The following is a 14,229-nucleotide window of genomic DNA, read 5'->3' on the forward strand; positions in this document are numbered from 1 at the left end:
CTTCCCTCCCTCGCCTCCACCCGGAGCAGAGTTCCCGAGGGAGCTCGGAGGCGCCTCAAAGGCTCCTCAAAGGCTCCCGAAATCTCCGGCATCTCCTGATCATTAATTGACTCCCCATTAACCCTCTTTGAAGTGGCCCCGTGGCCGGGGCTGAGGAGCCTCCGGCGGCTCCGCTGATCCACGAGGGCCGGACTCTGATCGGGCCCGCGCGGGCACCGCGGGTCCCTCCGGTACGTGCAGGGAGGATCGTCCCGCGGGATCGATCCGCCCTTATCGGCCCTCCCGGGGGCAGCGATAACCCCCTCCCCAGATAAACAACAGCTGAGTGAGCAGTGCCTGGGCCCGGGAGGGGAGGGCACAGGGTGGGGACAGCACGGGGGGTGCGTGACGGGAGCCACGCGCCCGGGGGGGGGCACAGGGGGGCCGGGGGCCGGCTGGAGGGAGGGAAGAGCATCCCAGAAGGATCCCTCCAAGGATCCCCGGGACATGGAGGGGCTGAAAGAGGTCTGAGAAGAGGCAACGCAGAACTTGGATTATGGGAATTCCCGAGGAGCTTTGCTGGGGGTCCCGGTTCCCTTTGCTGGGGGATTTGGCCTCCCCCGTGCCCGGACAGCGGGGGAAGGATGGGGGGGCAGGAGAGGCCCCGCCACGGGCCCCTCAAAGGCCGGGAAGGGATTTACCCCCGGTGAAGCGGGAGGAGGGTCCCGGTCCAGGCTCCGGGCTGGGGGTCCCGCTGGCAGAGGGAAGGGGGGGGCCTGTTCAGGCCAGAGGTCCCGGAGCCGATACCGGGGATGAGGGATCGGTCCGGGCTCCAGGCTGGGGGTCCCGGGGCCGGTACCGGGGATGAGGGATCGGTCCGGGCTCCAGGCTGGGGGTCCCGGGGCCGGTACCGGGGATGAGGGATCGGTCCGGGCTCCAGGCTGGGGGTCCCGGGGCCGATACCGGGCGTGAGGGATCGGTCCGGGCTCCAGGCTGGGGGTCCCGGGGCCGGTACCGGGGGTGAGGGATCGGTCCGGGCCGGGGGTCCCGGGGCCGGTACCGGAAGGGGGGGGAGGGTGATTGGTCCAGGCCCCGCCCCCGGAGCACCAGCAGCCAATCAGCGGCCGCAGCGCCACGTGACCGCCGCCCGTGCCCGCCAAGATGGCGCTGTCCAGGGCCGCCGCCCGCGGGGTGCTCTGGCGCCTCGGCCCCGCCGCCCTCGGCCCCCGGCGCGGCCGCATGGAGCCGCTGCCCGTGCTGGGGGCGTCCAGGTGAGCGGAGACCGCCCTCCGGGGCAGCCACGGCCCGTGGGACACAACCTCCTCAGGGGCGGCCGCCGGCACCGCAGCCCTGACCCCCCCCAAACACCGACCGCAGCCCCCCCAAATACTGACCGCGGGCCCCGACCCCCCCTAAAAACACAGACCGCGGGCCCCGACCCCCCCCCCAAAAACACCGACCGCGGGCCTCGACCCTTCCCAATACCGACCGCAGCCCTGACCCTCCGCCAAATACAGCCTCCATCCCTTACTCCCCTGGTCCTCCCCCGTTACACCCCCGGTACTGGCCATGGCCCCTCCCTCCCCCGCCGTTGCTCAGGCCCCAGTGCCCCCTCAGTGGCCCCCGTTACTCCACAACCCCCATTCCCGCGGTGCTGTTCCCTGCCCTGGTGCCACCTGGTTTCCCCCTCCCCGAGGCCCCCGGGCCCTGGTTGATTCCCAGGCCCCACTCCCCCCCCAGCCCTGGCCCGGGGGGGTCTCAGGTCTTCCTCACCTCTCTGGGGGCATCCTGAGCCCAAAGCTGACCCGGGGGTGGTGGTGCAGGTGCCAGGTGTTCAGGTCCCAGGAGCGTCCCCTCTCCTCCCGGGCCACCTCCCGGGCCCTCGTGGCTGCTGTGGCCACCGTGGCCCGGAGGGTCAACGCCAGGTACGAGCGTTACCTGGAGAGGAGCTTCCCCAGGTTCTACGTCCTGTACAGCACCTTCACCTCAGGTGAGTCCCGAGGGGGAGCCCAAAAGTGGGTCCCAGGAGGTGGGATGTATCCTGCCGCTTCAGGTGGAACAGCGACAGCAGCTACACCACCCCAGGATTCAGTGCTCTGTCCAACAGGAATCCAGGCGCTGTTCCTGGAGGTGAAGGAGATCGGCAGGATCAGATTCAGGATGTCCCGGCAGCGGCTGAAGGTGCAGCAGCTCCCGTACCGGGACATGGAGCGGCTGCGCCAGGTGAGCCCCCTCCCCATGGAAAAGGGCTGGAATTCCTGGGGGATGTACCTCCTCTGCCTAAACACAGGGACTGGGAGCTGCAGCCACCGCTGGGGCCGTGAACTGCAGGGACTCGCAGGGAATTTGGGGGGTTTGGTGTCGGATCCTGACTCTCTCCTCCATCTGGAGGCAGTTCCGCAGGGACGCGCTCAAGGCCATTCCCATTGGGATCATCGCCATCCCACCCTTCGCCAACTTCCTGGTCATCGTCCTGATGTGAGTACTGGGGTCCCTGACCCCCAGATTCCACGGAATTGGGGTTTTCAGAATGAAGAATCCGGCCACGCTCTCCCTATCAGGACAAACACCCAGATCCTGAGGAGCCGGGTGCTGGATTTGCTATCCCGGCTTCTGGGGCCGTTGTCTTACCCGAATCATGGAAATCAATTAAAATCATGGAATCAATTAAAATAATTTAATAAAAGAACTATCAGAGAGACCCTCCCTGGAGTGTCCTCAGCCACAGGCACCTCCATGCACAATCCCTTGGAGTGTCCCTGTCCCCACCAGCTCTCCGGAACCAGGATAAATCCCCACTAAATCCTGGGATTTTGCAGCTCTGCTGCCCCTCCCAGGGCTCCCAGTCCTGGTTAATGTCCTTGTCTGTGACCTCAGCTCACGGGGGACATGAGGGAAGGCTCTGTAGGGGCCAGGCTGGATATGTGGGATCAGTGGGATCAGGCTGATGGGGTGAGGTCCTGCCCTGGGCTCCCCACGGCCCTGTGGAATAAAATGGAACGCTCCAGGCTGGGGGCAGAACGGGAAAGGACCTGGGGGGGCTGGACGTGAGGCCACAGGCACCTGGCTTGTGTCAGCCACAGCGTGGGGACACGGCCAGCAGTGGCCTTGGCAGCGCCCAGGGCTTTCCTTGGCCTCCTCCACAGCCCAGACCCCACCTGCCCTGTGCCCCCTGTGCCATTCCCTCCCTCAATCCCTCTCTCCTCTCTCACCCCAGGTATTTCTTCCCACGGCAGCTCCTGATCCGCTACTTCTGGACGCCGCAGCAGCAGCTGGAATTCCTGGATGTCTATGATTCCATCCGGAGGGACTCATACCCGGATGTGGTGCAGAGCCTGGCGCTGGCAGCGCAGTCCCTGCCCGAGCCCCGGCCCCGGGAGCTCCTGCAGCAGCTCTGCTCCCAGGTACATCCCCCTCGGTCACACCATCACCCCTTGGGGGGGTTGTCACCTGGCAGAGGTGTCACCTGCCCTCCTGGGGCTCTTGCAGGTGCAGGGAGGTGCCCGGCCCCGCCTGGCCCAGCTCTTGGCTGTGAGGAGTTTGTTCTCGGGGTCTCCACTGGTGCTGAACAGGCTCCAGGTGGATCATGTGGTGAGTCCAGCTCAGTGCAGGTGCTGCCCTGCTCAGGTGTGCCTCAAACTGGGGGCTGTGCCCCAAAACCAGTCCACATGTGGATGAAAAGCTGGACAGGTGGCCCTGAAATCCCCCCGTATCCTGGGCTTGTCCCCATCCCATGGGCAGCAGCTGAGGGGGGCTCAGGTGAGACCCCACCTGCAGTGCTGCCTCCAGCTCCCAACATCAGGAGGACATGGAGCTGCTGTGAGTGAACCCAGAGGAGGATTGTGGGAAGGAATTCCTCCCTGTGAAGGTGGGGAGGCACTGGGTGGGATTTCCCAGGGAATGCCCCATCCCTGGAAGTGTTCAAGGCCGGGCTGGATGGGCCACTCGGGCAGGTGGCAGTGCTGTGGGTCCCACCCCTGTTTCAGGAGGGGTTGGATATCACCCAGGTGACCTTCCCCTGTGTCTTGCAGAGGGCCCTGAGCCAGGTGCTGTTCCTGACCCCCCACTTACCGGCCGTTCTCCTGCGGCATCGCCTGCTGAGCCACATCCTGGAGATCCGGCACCTGGACCGGGCCCTGCTGCGCCTGGGGCTGGGGCAGCTCTCTGAGGAGGAGCTGCGAGCGGTGAGGACCCTCAGCACCCCCATCCCAGGGCTGGGTCACCCCAGGTGTCACCTTGGGGCACAGGGGGATCCCCCAGACCCACCCTGGGTGGGTGGCGGTTGCCCTCTCCTGAGAAGGTGTTCTCCCAGCCTGTTTCCCACATTGGGATCACACCTGGAGCCACACCCGGGCCCCTCCTCGTGCCATGGCAGGATCCTGGTGTGATGCTGGTGCTCCACGTGCCCACCCTGACCATCTGTGTCTCCCCAGGCCTGTTACCTGCGTGGGCTCAACGCCACTCACCTGGGCCGGGCCGAGTGCTGGGCATGGCTGGAGCAGTGGCTCCAGCTCTCCTGTGAGCTCCAAGGTACCTGCTGGGGACACACACACACAGCGGGCCCCCCCGGCTTCTCTGGGCACAGGGAGTGTCGCTCCTGGGGAATTCTGGGGTGAAAGGGGGACTTCGTCCCGCTCTGGGCTGCCAGATGTGCCTGTCCCACAGAGCTCTGGTGGCAGATTCCATCCCCAGGGGAAAGAAAATGGGAATGGGAGGGAAGTGGGGTGCCCCCACGCCCATCCCAGTGCTCCCAGTCTTCCCAGTTCTCATCCCAGTGCTCCCCTAATGCCCAGTGTCCCCTATGTCCACTCCTGTGCCTGCTGCAGGGCCCTGATCTACTCACTGCCCATCCCATGCCCATCCCAGCACCCCCAATGTCCCCCAGTGCCCCTCCCATCCCGGTCCCAGCACTCCCAGTCTGCCCAGGGCTCCCCTGTGCCAGTCCCAGTGCCCCCAGTCTCCGACCCTGCTCCCGTGTTCTTCCAGCTTCCGAAGCTTCTCTCCTGGCCCACAGCATGGTCCTGCTGTCCCTCAACTACAGCCGGCCCTCAGAGTGATGGCCCTGTGCCCCTCACCCGGCCTGGTGCCCCTCACCTTGGCCCTGTGCCCCGACCTGGTGATCCCCAGGCTGGTGCTGCCGAGATCCGGGCGCTTTGCTGAGCCAGCGTCGGGTCCTCACTCCCCTCGGCGCCGTCGGGAGCGGCCGCTGCTGCTCCAGGGCCGAGCACAACCAGGAGACGTGGCTTCGTTATCCCAGTAATTAACTGCATCCCGCTAATTATGGGAGACAGAGGGTGGCTCCCTGGCCCGGGGACGGTTCCGTTGGATCCAGGGACTTTGTGCCGGAGGCTTTTCCCTTGTTTCTTTTCTCCACTGGACAGTCTTAAATGTAACCCCCCACCCCGAAGGGTTCAGAAACGGCCCCAAATCCCCCCTCGGAACCCCCTAAATCCCTGTAAGACCTTCCCAGGAGGATTCTGGGGGTTTGTCTGTCCGGAGCAGGCAGAGGGAGGGAGGGGGGGGGTCCCTGGGCTGCCTCCTCCAAATTCAGCCTCGTTGGAGCTAATTAGACCTTTCCACCTCTGTGTTTCCCACTGGGCAGTGGCGGCTCCGGGGGCTTCAGGGGGTTAAACCTCCCCCTCCACCCCGCCCTGCATGAGGAATTCCCGAACTTCCGAGGTTTATTAAAGCCCAAAGGAATCAGCGGCTCCGGTGTCTTTTGGGAGGGGGCCTTGGTGGCGCTCTGTCCCTCTGGGAGGGGACACTGGGAATGGGGACACCTGCAAAATGTCCCTTTTGAAGCATTTTTGGGGTATAAAGTGGTAGGGCATTCCCCCCCCCCTTCTCACTGTTTTTGGGAATTGGTGACTGCTCCCATGAGGAATTCACTGTGAGGGGATTTAACCCCCTTAAAGCCACAACTCACTGTCCAATTTAACCACTTCTTTTTCAACTTAAATACTCCCTTTAAATACAGCGTTATGCAGGGCAGGAAAGGCTGGGGAAAATTAGTAATATTGTGGAGAAGCTTTGGATTCACAACATTTGGGAAACTAAAAATGAGAAAGCCAGTGGGAGCTGGGAGGGGGCTGGGGACACACCCAGATTTCAGGGAGCAGGGGACTTAGAAGCACAGGATCGAGCAGGACCCAGCGTTAGTGTGGATTAAATCCAATAAAAGTTATATTAAAAGGCAAAGATCCCCTCAGGTTGCCCCAGGAACAGCGAAATCTGGGTAAAAGCAGAATAAATCCTGTTACTTCTTGCCTTTTTGGGAAGCATCATCTGTCCCCACACCAGGGGATCCATCGGGAGCTGTCACCACCTCTGGGACACGGGGCTGTGGGGAGCAGGGGGGCTGTGGGGATGGAAGCTACAGGAAATAGGGATTTTGACCTTCAGGCTCTGTCACCCCTCAGCCCGTGTCACCTCTCATCCCCTGTCACCACATCCTGGGGCCCCGCCAGCCCGGGGGGCGGGGGCGACACGTTCTGCCCCGTCCCCATCCTGTCCCCGGCGGTGCCACGAGCGGGGCCGCGCAGTCCCCAGGGCGCGGTCCCCCCGGCGCGGTCCCCCCGGGACGGGTGGCGATGCTGCCGGGGCGGCGGTGGCGCCGGGCCGGGCCGGCCGTGCCCCTGCGGGCGCTGTTCGGGTACCGGTACCGGGCGGAGAACGGGCGGGAGGTGGCGATGGCCGCGGGGGAGCGGCTGCTGCTGCTCCGCAGGGCCACCCCGGACTGGTGGCAGGTGCGGCGGCCCGGGGACCCCCCCTGGGCGCGACCCTTCTTCGTCCCCGCCGCCTACGTGGCCGAGGAGGAGCCGGGTGACAGCGGGACCCGGAGCCCGCGGACCCTCGGGCAGCCCGCGGGGACGGGTGGGTGGGGCGGGGGGGGCACCGGGCTGGGGTCACGGAGCTGATGGGGGAACGGGGCTGGGGGGCACTGGGAGGACGGAGCCGTGGGTTGGGCACACGGGGCTGGAGGGGCACGGGGCTGGGGGGGCACAGGGAGAAGGGAGCTGTGGGGCTGAGAGGGCACTGGGAGAACGGGCTGGGGGTCCTGGGCTGGGAGTCTGGGTGCCCAAGGCTGGGGGTACACTGGGGCTGGGGGACAGCGGGGACGCGGGGATGGGGATATTGGGGGCACCAGGGGCAGGGGGACACGGGAAACCAGGGCTGGGGCCCGGGGGTGGTGGGAGTGTCTGTGCCCCGTCGTCGGCAGCACGGAGGATCATTTTGTGTGGGTGGGTGCCCTCCTCTCTGCCCCCAGGCCTGGGGAGGCGGCAGTGCTGCTCGCCGGAGGACCTGTGTGCCCCCTCCGCGTCCCCCCCCCGCGCCGTGGGCACCGGCACCGGCCAGCTGGCAGGGGGGGTCACCCCCACCCCCACCCCCGCGCAGTGCCAGTCCCAGCAGGACACTGGGGTGAGTGGGGGCTGGGTTACCCCCCTGGACACCCTGTGCCCCCCAGACCTGCTCCTCTCAGAGCCCCCCTCCGCAGTTTTACCGGGGTTCCCTGTCCCTGTCCCCCCAGCCCTGCACCCCTGTGCCCCTCCCCCCGTGTCCCCCCCTGCACTCTCCAACCTCTCCCTCGCCACTTCCCACTGCGGGGCACCGGAGGAAGTTGGGGGGCGGGGGGAGGGCACCGTGCCGGGAGGGGGGGCATTGGGGGTGCACCTGGGGGCTGGGGAGATACGACAGGGCAGGGGGACATTGGTGGGCTGGGGGGAAGATAACGGGGACACGGGGGGGGCACAGCAGGGCTGGGGGTGCGCTGTGGGCATTGCCCGTGTGCCCCCCCCCAGTTCGGGTCCTGCCCCTCAACCCTTTTCCTCCCCCAAGGTGTCTCCCCCGGGACCCACCACGATCTCCCGCAACCCGGAGGGGCTGCAGCGGGAGGGGCGGGGGGCCGCGCCCCCCGTGCCGGCTGGGCCCCCCCTGCAGGTTTTGGGGTCCTGGCAGCGGCACCGGGACCCCGAGAGCGGCCGCTGCTTTTTTTACAGCCCCGAGAGTGGCACCAGCTCCTGGAAACCCCCCCGGCTGCATCGGGACCGGGTGGGCACTGGGGGGGTGGGCACGGAAGGACAGCGGGGGAGGGAGGGAGTAGGGCGCTGCCAGCCCCCCACCAGTGGGGTCTGCACCCCCAGCCCCTACATGGCCCCCCCACTGACCACCTCGACCCCTCCAGCTCCCACCCCCGGTCTCCTTTAGCCCCTCCCTGCTCCCTCATCGTGCCCTCGTGCCCCCCAATGTCCCCTGTCTTGCTCTCACACCCCCCTTTTGCCCCCCCCACGGCCCCCCAACTTCTCGATTCTCCCTAATTATCCTCCCCCAATATCTTCTCTCTCCAACCCGTGTGACCCCACTACTGCCCCTCCTGACCCCTCCAGTTCCCCGCCACTGACCCCCCCGACTCCCACAATGCCCCCCAGTTCCCTCTCGACCCCCCCAGTGCCCTCTCGCTGCCCCCCTTGTCCCTGCACAGCCACATTGGTGCCCCAATTAGAGCCAGCGCTAACTATGTGTGGGGGGACAGTCCTGGGGGGTCGGTCCTGGGGTCCTCCGAGGCTGATTGTGTCCCTTGTGTCCCCCCAGGGCCGCCCCCTCCCTGCCGAGTCCCCCACGGACAACGGCAGGACAGAGCCCCGGGGGTGTGGGGGTGAGCTGGGGGATGGAGAGGAGGGGGGCACGCCGGGGGGGCAGGGCAAGGGGGGGTAACGGGGAGCATTGGGGAGGGTGTGGGGGCTCCCTCACACTGTCCCCACCCCAGCAGGTGATCCATGGCGGGAGCCTCGCCCACCACAGCCCTGAGGACTGGGGGGTCGACCTGTGAGTTACCCCAAACTGGGGGGCTGGGGGGTGGCTGAGGTGGTCGGGGGGTGCTGGGAGGGTCCGGGGGGGGCGCGGGGTCAGCCCAGCCCCTGTCCCGTGGGAGGTGCCCAAGGCTCGGCAGCTGCACAGGACTGAGGTTGCCAAGAAGGGCAGGAGGCTCAGGGGGTCACAGGGGGGAGAAGGGGGTCTACCAGGCTGGGGGTGTGGGGGGGCTCTTGTGCAGGGGCTCTTGTGCAGGGGCTGTGCCAGGCTGGGGTCCCCACAGAGGTTCTGGGCTTCCTGGGGCTGGGGGGCTGTGCCGGGCTGGGGGGAGGGATCAGACCTGGGGTGCTGCCACTGCCCAACAGGGCTCTGCTGGCATGGGGGGCACACCCGGCTGGGCAGGGTGTGGGTGTGTCCCTCACCTGCTCCCCCAGGAAGAGCTGGGGGGGCTTCTGGGTTCTGCTCCTGGCTGGGAACAGCCCTGTCTCCCACGAGGAGCCCCAGGGGTTGGTACCCCCGGGGGAGGGGGGCATAGGGGTAGGGGGCAGCAGGGGGAAGGGGCTGTGGGGGAGTTTGGGGGGCTGTGGAGGGATCTGGGGAGCTATGGAGGCACAGGAGGCAGAGCAGCCCTGACAACCTTGTCCCTGTCCCGTGTCATTGTCCTCCCGAGACCAATCCCATATCTGCCCCCAGTCCCTGTGCACTCACTGGTCCCAGGAACTCCCTCCGGCCCAGTGACTCTTACTGGTCCCAGTGTCCTCTGCCAGTCCCAGTTTCCTTCCCTTCCTTCACACTGCCCTCCCTCCCCCCACCATTCCCTCCTGCACCCCACCAGTCCCATTTGCCCCCTGCCAGTTCTCTCCATCCCAGTTTGCCCAGTGCCTCCCATCCCCATGTGCCTCAGTAGCCCCATCCCAGTGTGCCCAGTGCCCCTGTGGGACTTTGCAGGGCCTGGGCTTGAGCAGGCACTGGGCTGAGCAAAAAAACCCCTGAATTTTGAGGGATTTTGAGGGGGTTTTGCCTTTCATTCTGGAAAATAATTTTGCTGCCTAGTGGTGCCAGAGCTATGGGACTGAGTGGCACTTTGTGGTGCCCCAAATCCCCCCACAAAGCTGCCCCAGCCCCTCTCTCCACAAATCCCCGGGCTCTTTAGTGCCAGCCTTTACTTTTGGTTTTTTGCCTGCTCCCTTCCCCTTGGGGGGATTTTGGATGCCCTGCCTCACCACGTGCCCAACAATGACAAGCCCATCCTGCCTTGCACCAACAATGCTCTTGAAAGCACCACCAGCCCCCTCAGTCCCCCTGCACTGCCACCGCTCACACAACGCCGGGCTGGGTTCACTTCTGAGCCCCTCAGCGCCACAAGCACACGGAGCTGCCCTGCTCCAGCCCTGCAGCTCCTCTCATTCATCTCCCGGCTCGGCTGCAGACGCTGCCCTTGGCCTCATCCAGCCCAGCCCCGACTGCCTGCGGGGACTCCACCACGCTTTGCACAAGCACCAAAAGCAGTCCCACCACAGCCTCCGCCCGCAGGGCACACACACCAGGCCCTGCCTGGGTCTGCCACGCAGGGAGCTGCTGCTGCCGTGGGGCAGCGGGGACAGAGCCTCGGCCGTGTGGCGCAGCAGGGTCAGGGGCCCAGGCAGCTGCCAGGCAGCAAGGCCTGAGCCCCGAGCCAGCAGCAGCACCGGGCCCTGCCCACGGTGCTCCCGCCCAAGGCTGGGCCCTGCAGGCAGGGGCAGAACCCCCTCCCTGGGGCGGCCTTGCTGCCCCGGCCCTCGGCCGGCCCAGCCTCTCCCTGTGCGCGCTCCCCACAGCACAGGCTGCACTGGGGCATTTGCTGCGGGGGCCCTGCAGAGCTCCCCCGAGGGAACACCTCCTCTGGGCGGTCACGGCCTGTCCTCTCCATTCCGGAATGGCCCCTGGCAACCAAAGAACCAGTGCCCCACAGCCCCACGGTGTAGCCCCACCCCTGTGCCATGGGCCTCCAGGGCTTCCCGTGACAAAGCACCCCCTCCAAACCCTTGTCAGGTATGAAATTGGCTGACAGGGCTCATGGATGCTTTTAGGAAATAGGTACAAGCTTTTCTTGAATATTGGGGGGTCATTTTTTTAATTATTAGTGTTTAGAGTTATCCATTTGAGGGCAGGATGTCCTCTAGGCCACTGTTTTTTTCCATTTTGAGTGAGAAATATTTTTCAAAGAAATGGGATGGAGTTGAAGTTGTGTGTGTTGGCAAGAAGGGATTTCAGTTCAGAGAAATCAATCCAATGGAAGAGTCAGAAGATCTCTCAGTTCTGTGGGATGTGAGTGTGACACCAGTGGTGTGGAATAAGAGGTGGAGATTGTGTTGGGTGTGTCTGAGCTGCAGTTCCTCTTCCCACAGCCCCCTCCCAGTGCTGGGCTCTGCAGGGGGAGCTGGCAAGGGGTAGAGAACATGACCCTGTTTTGGTTCCTGCTGGGCAGGGCTGGCACAGCATCAGTGCTGTCTCCCAACATTCCCCCCATCCAGGGGCTGGGGGTGGGCACAGCCAGGCCAGCTGAGCCCAGTGAGCCCAAGGGATATTCCAGCCCCTGTGCCCATGCCAGCTCAGATAGAAAAGCTGAGGGAAGGAGGAGAAAAGGGGGCAGTGGTTATTCCCAGAGTTTGCCTTCCGGGAAGTGCCACACCATGCTGAGGGGAAGGACAAAATAAACCTTTGTTTTTTGGCGGTGAGGGGGGAAGATGTTTTTAGGGCTCCCTGAGGCCCTTGGGGAGAGTGACAGGAATGTTCCGTTGGTGCCTTTCCAGACTGGCTCCCTCTGAGCTGCCCCTGCAGGGGGAGGGGTTCCCGAACCCACTGCTCTGAAAACCTTCCAAGGCCTTTGCAGAACCACTGCTTGGGGTTGAATTGTGTTTTCTGCTCCTTGCAGGCTCAGCTGATCACAAACAGGCCTTTTTTGTGTCCACCAAACCTGTAAATCGTTGCCCTTTAAAGTAACAAGTCAGCATCGGCTGATTGCGAGAGATTTGTATGTTTGTACTGCCAAAACCTCCAGTGCGACATCCCTCTCACTTCAGACCTTGTGCAGTGAAATAAACCTTTTCTCCTGCTTTAATGTGACAAGAAGGATGAGGTGTCCAAGCCATGACGTGAATCTCCCAAGTATTATCAGCGTCAATGATTCCAGGGAACACAAGAGTTCCCTGCATGAGTTGTGGATGAGCACCCTAACAAAAATGCGCTGTAACCGTTCCCTAGCGGTCCCCAAACCCCCGTGGGGAGTAACTTCACAGCTGTATCAGTTAACAAGACTGACTGGGAGATGACCAGGTCCACTCCGGCACTCCCTGTGGTGGCTGGCAGAGAGCAGGGACACGGGGCCGGAGGAGGCGGCGGTGGAAGTGGATGTGCGGGGCCGGGCTGAGCGCTGGATTTGTGGGCGCGGCAGAAGCGGTGGCACAGGGTGAGGGGTTTAGCAGGGCTGTTCCTGAGGCACCTTATGGTGAGTCATTGTCAGCAGGAGGCAGATATAAATCTGCTCTTTTTCAGAATCGACCCAGGGTGGGTCAAGAGGATCACTGGGGTTTGAGTCTCGGGTTGTGAGAGGGAATTGTTTCTCTTTAGAATCATTCTCTGCAAGGGGTGCACCCACCAAAGAAAGTAAATCAGTTCCATTTGTAGGTTACAGGTGGCTTAATGCCGAAAACACCTGTTGCCATGATGACAATAAATTTAAAGCTTTTTCACCTGGCTTCTGCCCCAACTCTTCCCCAATTTGCTTCCATACAGCAACATTCAAGTTTCCCTCTAGAGGAAACCAGGAGCAATTGTCACGTACCCAAACTAGTAGTGTTACCAACGACAACTGGCAGACATTACTGCCGTATATCTTTAATATCTTTGTGAGTATCTCCATCTGATTTTTTTGTTCCCGTGTTAGTGATTCCCATGGTTCCCAGCTGCTCACCTGCTGTCCTGCAAAGGTGATGGACACACACAGTCAAATCCTGTCCCGGGTCGCTGTCCTGGTTCAGCTGGGCTATGCCACTGGAATTCCGGCTATATTTTCTGGATTAATTTTGCATGCTCCACTTCGGCGACATTTGTGGCATACTGGGGCATGGACCCCAAGGAGTGTGGCATAATGGAATAATTTATTGCAGTTCCTTCACGGTTTATATACCATGTTACATCAGCAGTAAATTCCTCTTGGTAATTTTTCTCTGTATCTGCTTTTTAGTTAAGCATTCACTGTCCATGAGAAACATAGTCCCAAGCAATTTCCCACACACAAGGATACATCTCACCACATCCGCATTTATCTTGCCAAGTTCCCCTTCTGAGTTTCTCCCAGGGTCATAGAATCTTGGTTCCCTACAGGTTTTCATAGCAGGGGGGTCGGGAACCCCTCTCCCTGCAGGGTCAGTTCAATCCAGTGTAGTGGGTTGGCTCTGACTGGAGGCCAGGTACCCACTAAAGCTGCTCTCTCAGTCCCCTCTGCAACTGGACAGAGGAGAGAAAATATAACGAAGGGTTGATGAGTTAAGGACTGGGAGAGATCATTCACTGATCATCGTCATGGGCAAAACAGACTCAAAGTGGGGATATTAAATAAATATATTATCAACAGAATCAGAACAGGAGAATGAGAAGTAAAATAAATTTCAAAACCACCTTTCCCCACCCCTCCTTCCTTCCAGGTTCTCCCTCCTCCCCACCCACTGCTGCAGGGGGACAGGGAATGGGGGTCACGGTCAGTTGCTCTTCCTGTTGCTGCGCAGGGAGAGGAGTTGGAGTCCGTCCCCTGATCCCGTGGGGTCCCTCCCATGGGAGAGAGTTCTTCACCAACTTCTCCAACGTGAGCCCATCCCACGGGCAACAGTTCTTCCCAAACTGCTGCAACATGGGTCATTTTTCCATGGGGTCAGTCCGTCAGGCTCAGGCTGCTCCAGCGTGGGTCCCCCACAGGGCCACAGGTCCTACCAGGAAAACTCCAGCGTGGGCTCCTCTCCCCACGGGTCAGCAGGTCCCTGCCAGGGCCCTGCTCCAGCAGGGGCCTCCCACGGGGTCCCTGCCTCCTTCGGGCACCCCCTGCTCCGGTGCGGGTGGATCTCTGCACTCCCGCGGTGCCCTGTGGGCTGCAGGGGCACAGCTCCTGCCCATGGTCTCCTCCTCCCGCCCTGCCCTCGGTGTCTGCAGAGCTGGCCACATGGTCTCACTCTGCTCTTCTCGGGCTGCAATTTCATCTGCCCAATCACTTTTTTTTCTCCTTCTTAAATATGTTATCACAGAGACGTTTCTGTCACTCCTGATGGGCTCGGCCTTGGTGGGTCCATCCTGGAGCTGCTGGAATTGGCTCTGCTGGACATGGGGGAAGCTTCTGGAAGCTTCTCAAAGAAGCCACTCCTGTAGCCCCCCCTGCTACCAAAACCTGGCCATGCAAACCCATATACATAG

The 14,229-nt window shown here is 62.9% G+C and overlaps 1 protein-coding gene across 7 annotated transcripts; it reads left to right on the forward strand.

The window, feature by feature from the left end:
* Window positions 1-1,063: 1,063 nt before the first annotated feature.
* On the forward strand, window positions 1,064-5,679 carry LOC135404150 (LETM1 domain-containing protein 1-like). Of its 7 annotated transcripts, none has more exons than XM_064638760.1 (9): window positions 1,064-1,250; window positions 1,803-1,969; window positions 2,072-2,202; window positions 2,375-2,457; window positions 3,197-3,383; window positions 3,469-3,570; window positions 4,011-4,163; window positions 4,413-4,509; window positions 4,966-5,679. In XM_064638760.1, exons 1-9 carry the CDS (start codon window positions 1,141-1,143, stop codon window positions 5,034-5,036), a joined length of 1,101 nt encoding a protein of 366 aa, XP_064494830.1. In that variant the 5' UTR covers window positions 1,064-1,140; the 3' UTR covers window positions 5,037-5,679. The 7 variants fall into 7 exon arrangements, with proteins under 7 accessions (XP_064494830.1, XP_064494832.1, XP_064494827.1 ...); XM_064638762.1 differs by having other exon boundaries at window positions 1,066-1,250; window positions 1,773-1,969; window positions 2,087-2,202; XM_064638757.1 differs by lacking the exon at window positions 1,064-1,250 and having other exon boundaries at window positions 1,257-1,969; window positions 2,371-2,457; window positions 3,216-3,383.
* The last annotated feature ends 8,550 nt before the right edge of the window (window positions 5,680-14,229 follow it).

The sequence above is a fragment of the Pseudopipra pipra genome, chromosome 30 (genome assembly GCF_036250125.1).
Source record: "Pseudopipra pipra isolate bDixPip1 chromosome 30, bDixPip1.hap1, whole genome shotgun sequence".
NCBI lineage: Eukaryota > Metazoa > Chordata > Aves > Passeriformes > Pipridae > Pseudopipra > Pseudopipra pipra.

Excerpts from the sequence above, each read along its gene's own strand:
- LOC135404150 (XM_064638755.1), top strand. The coding sequence starts at position 1,549 with ATGGCCCCTCCCTCCCCCGCCGTTGCTCAGGCCCCAGTGCCCCCTCAG. Across the intron at positions 3,384-3,468 it reads TGCAGCAGCTCTGCTCCCAG|GTGCAGGGAGGTGCCCGGCC; the intron begins GTACATCCCCCT and ends GGGCTCTTGCAG. Across the intron at positions 3,571-4,010 it reads GGCTCCAGGTGGATCATGTG|AGGGCCCTGAGCCAGGTGCT; the intron begins GTGAGTCCAGCT and ends TGTGTCTTGCAG.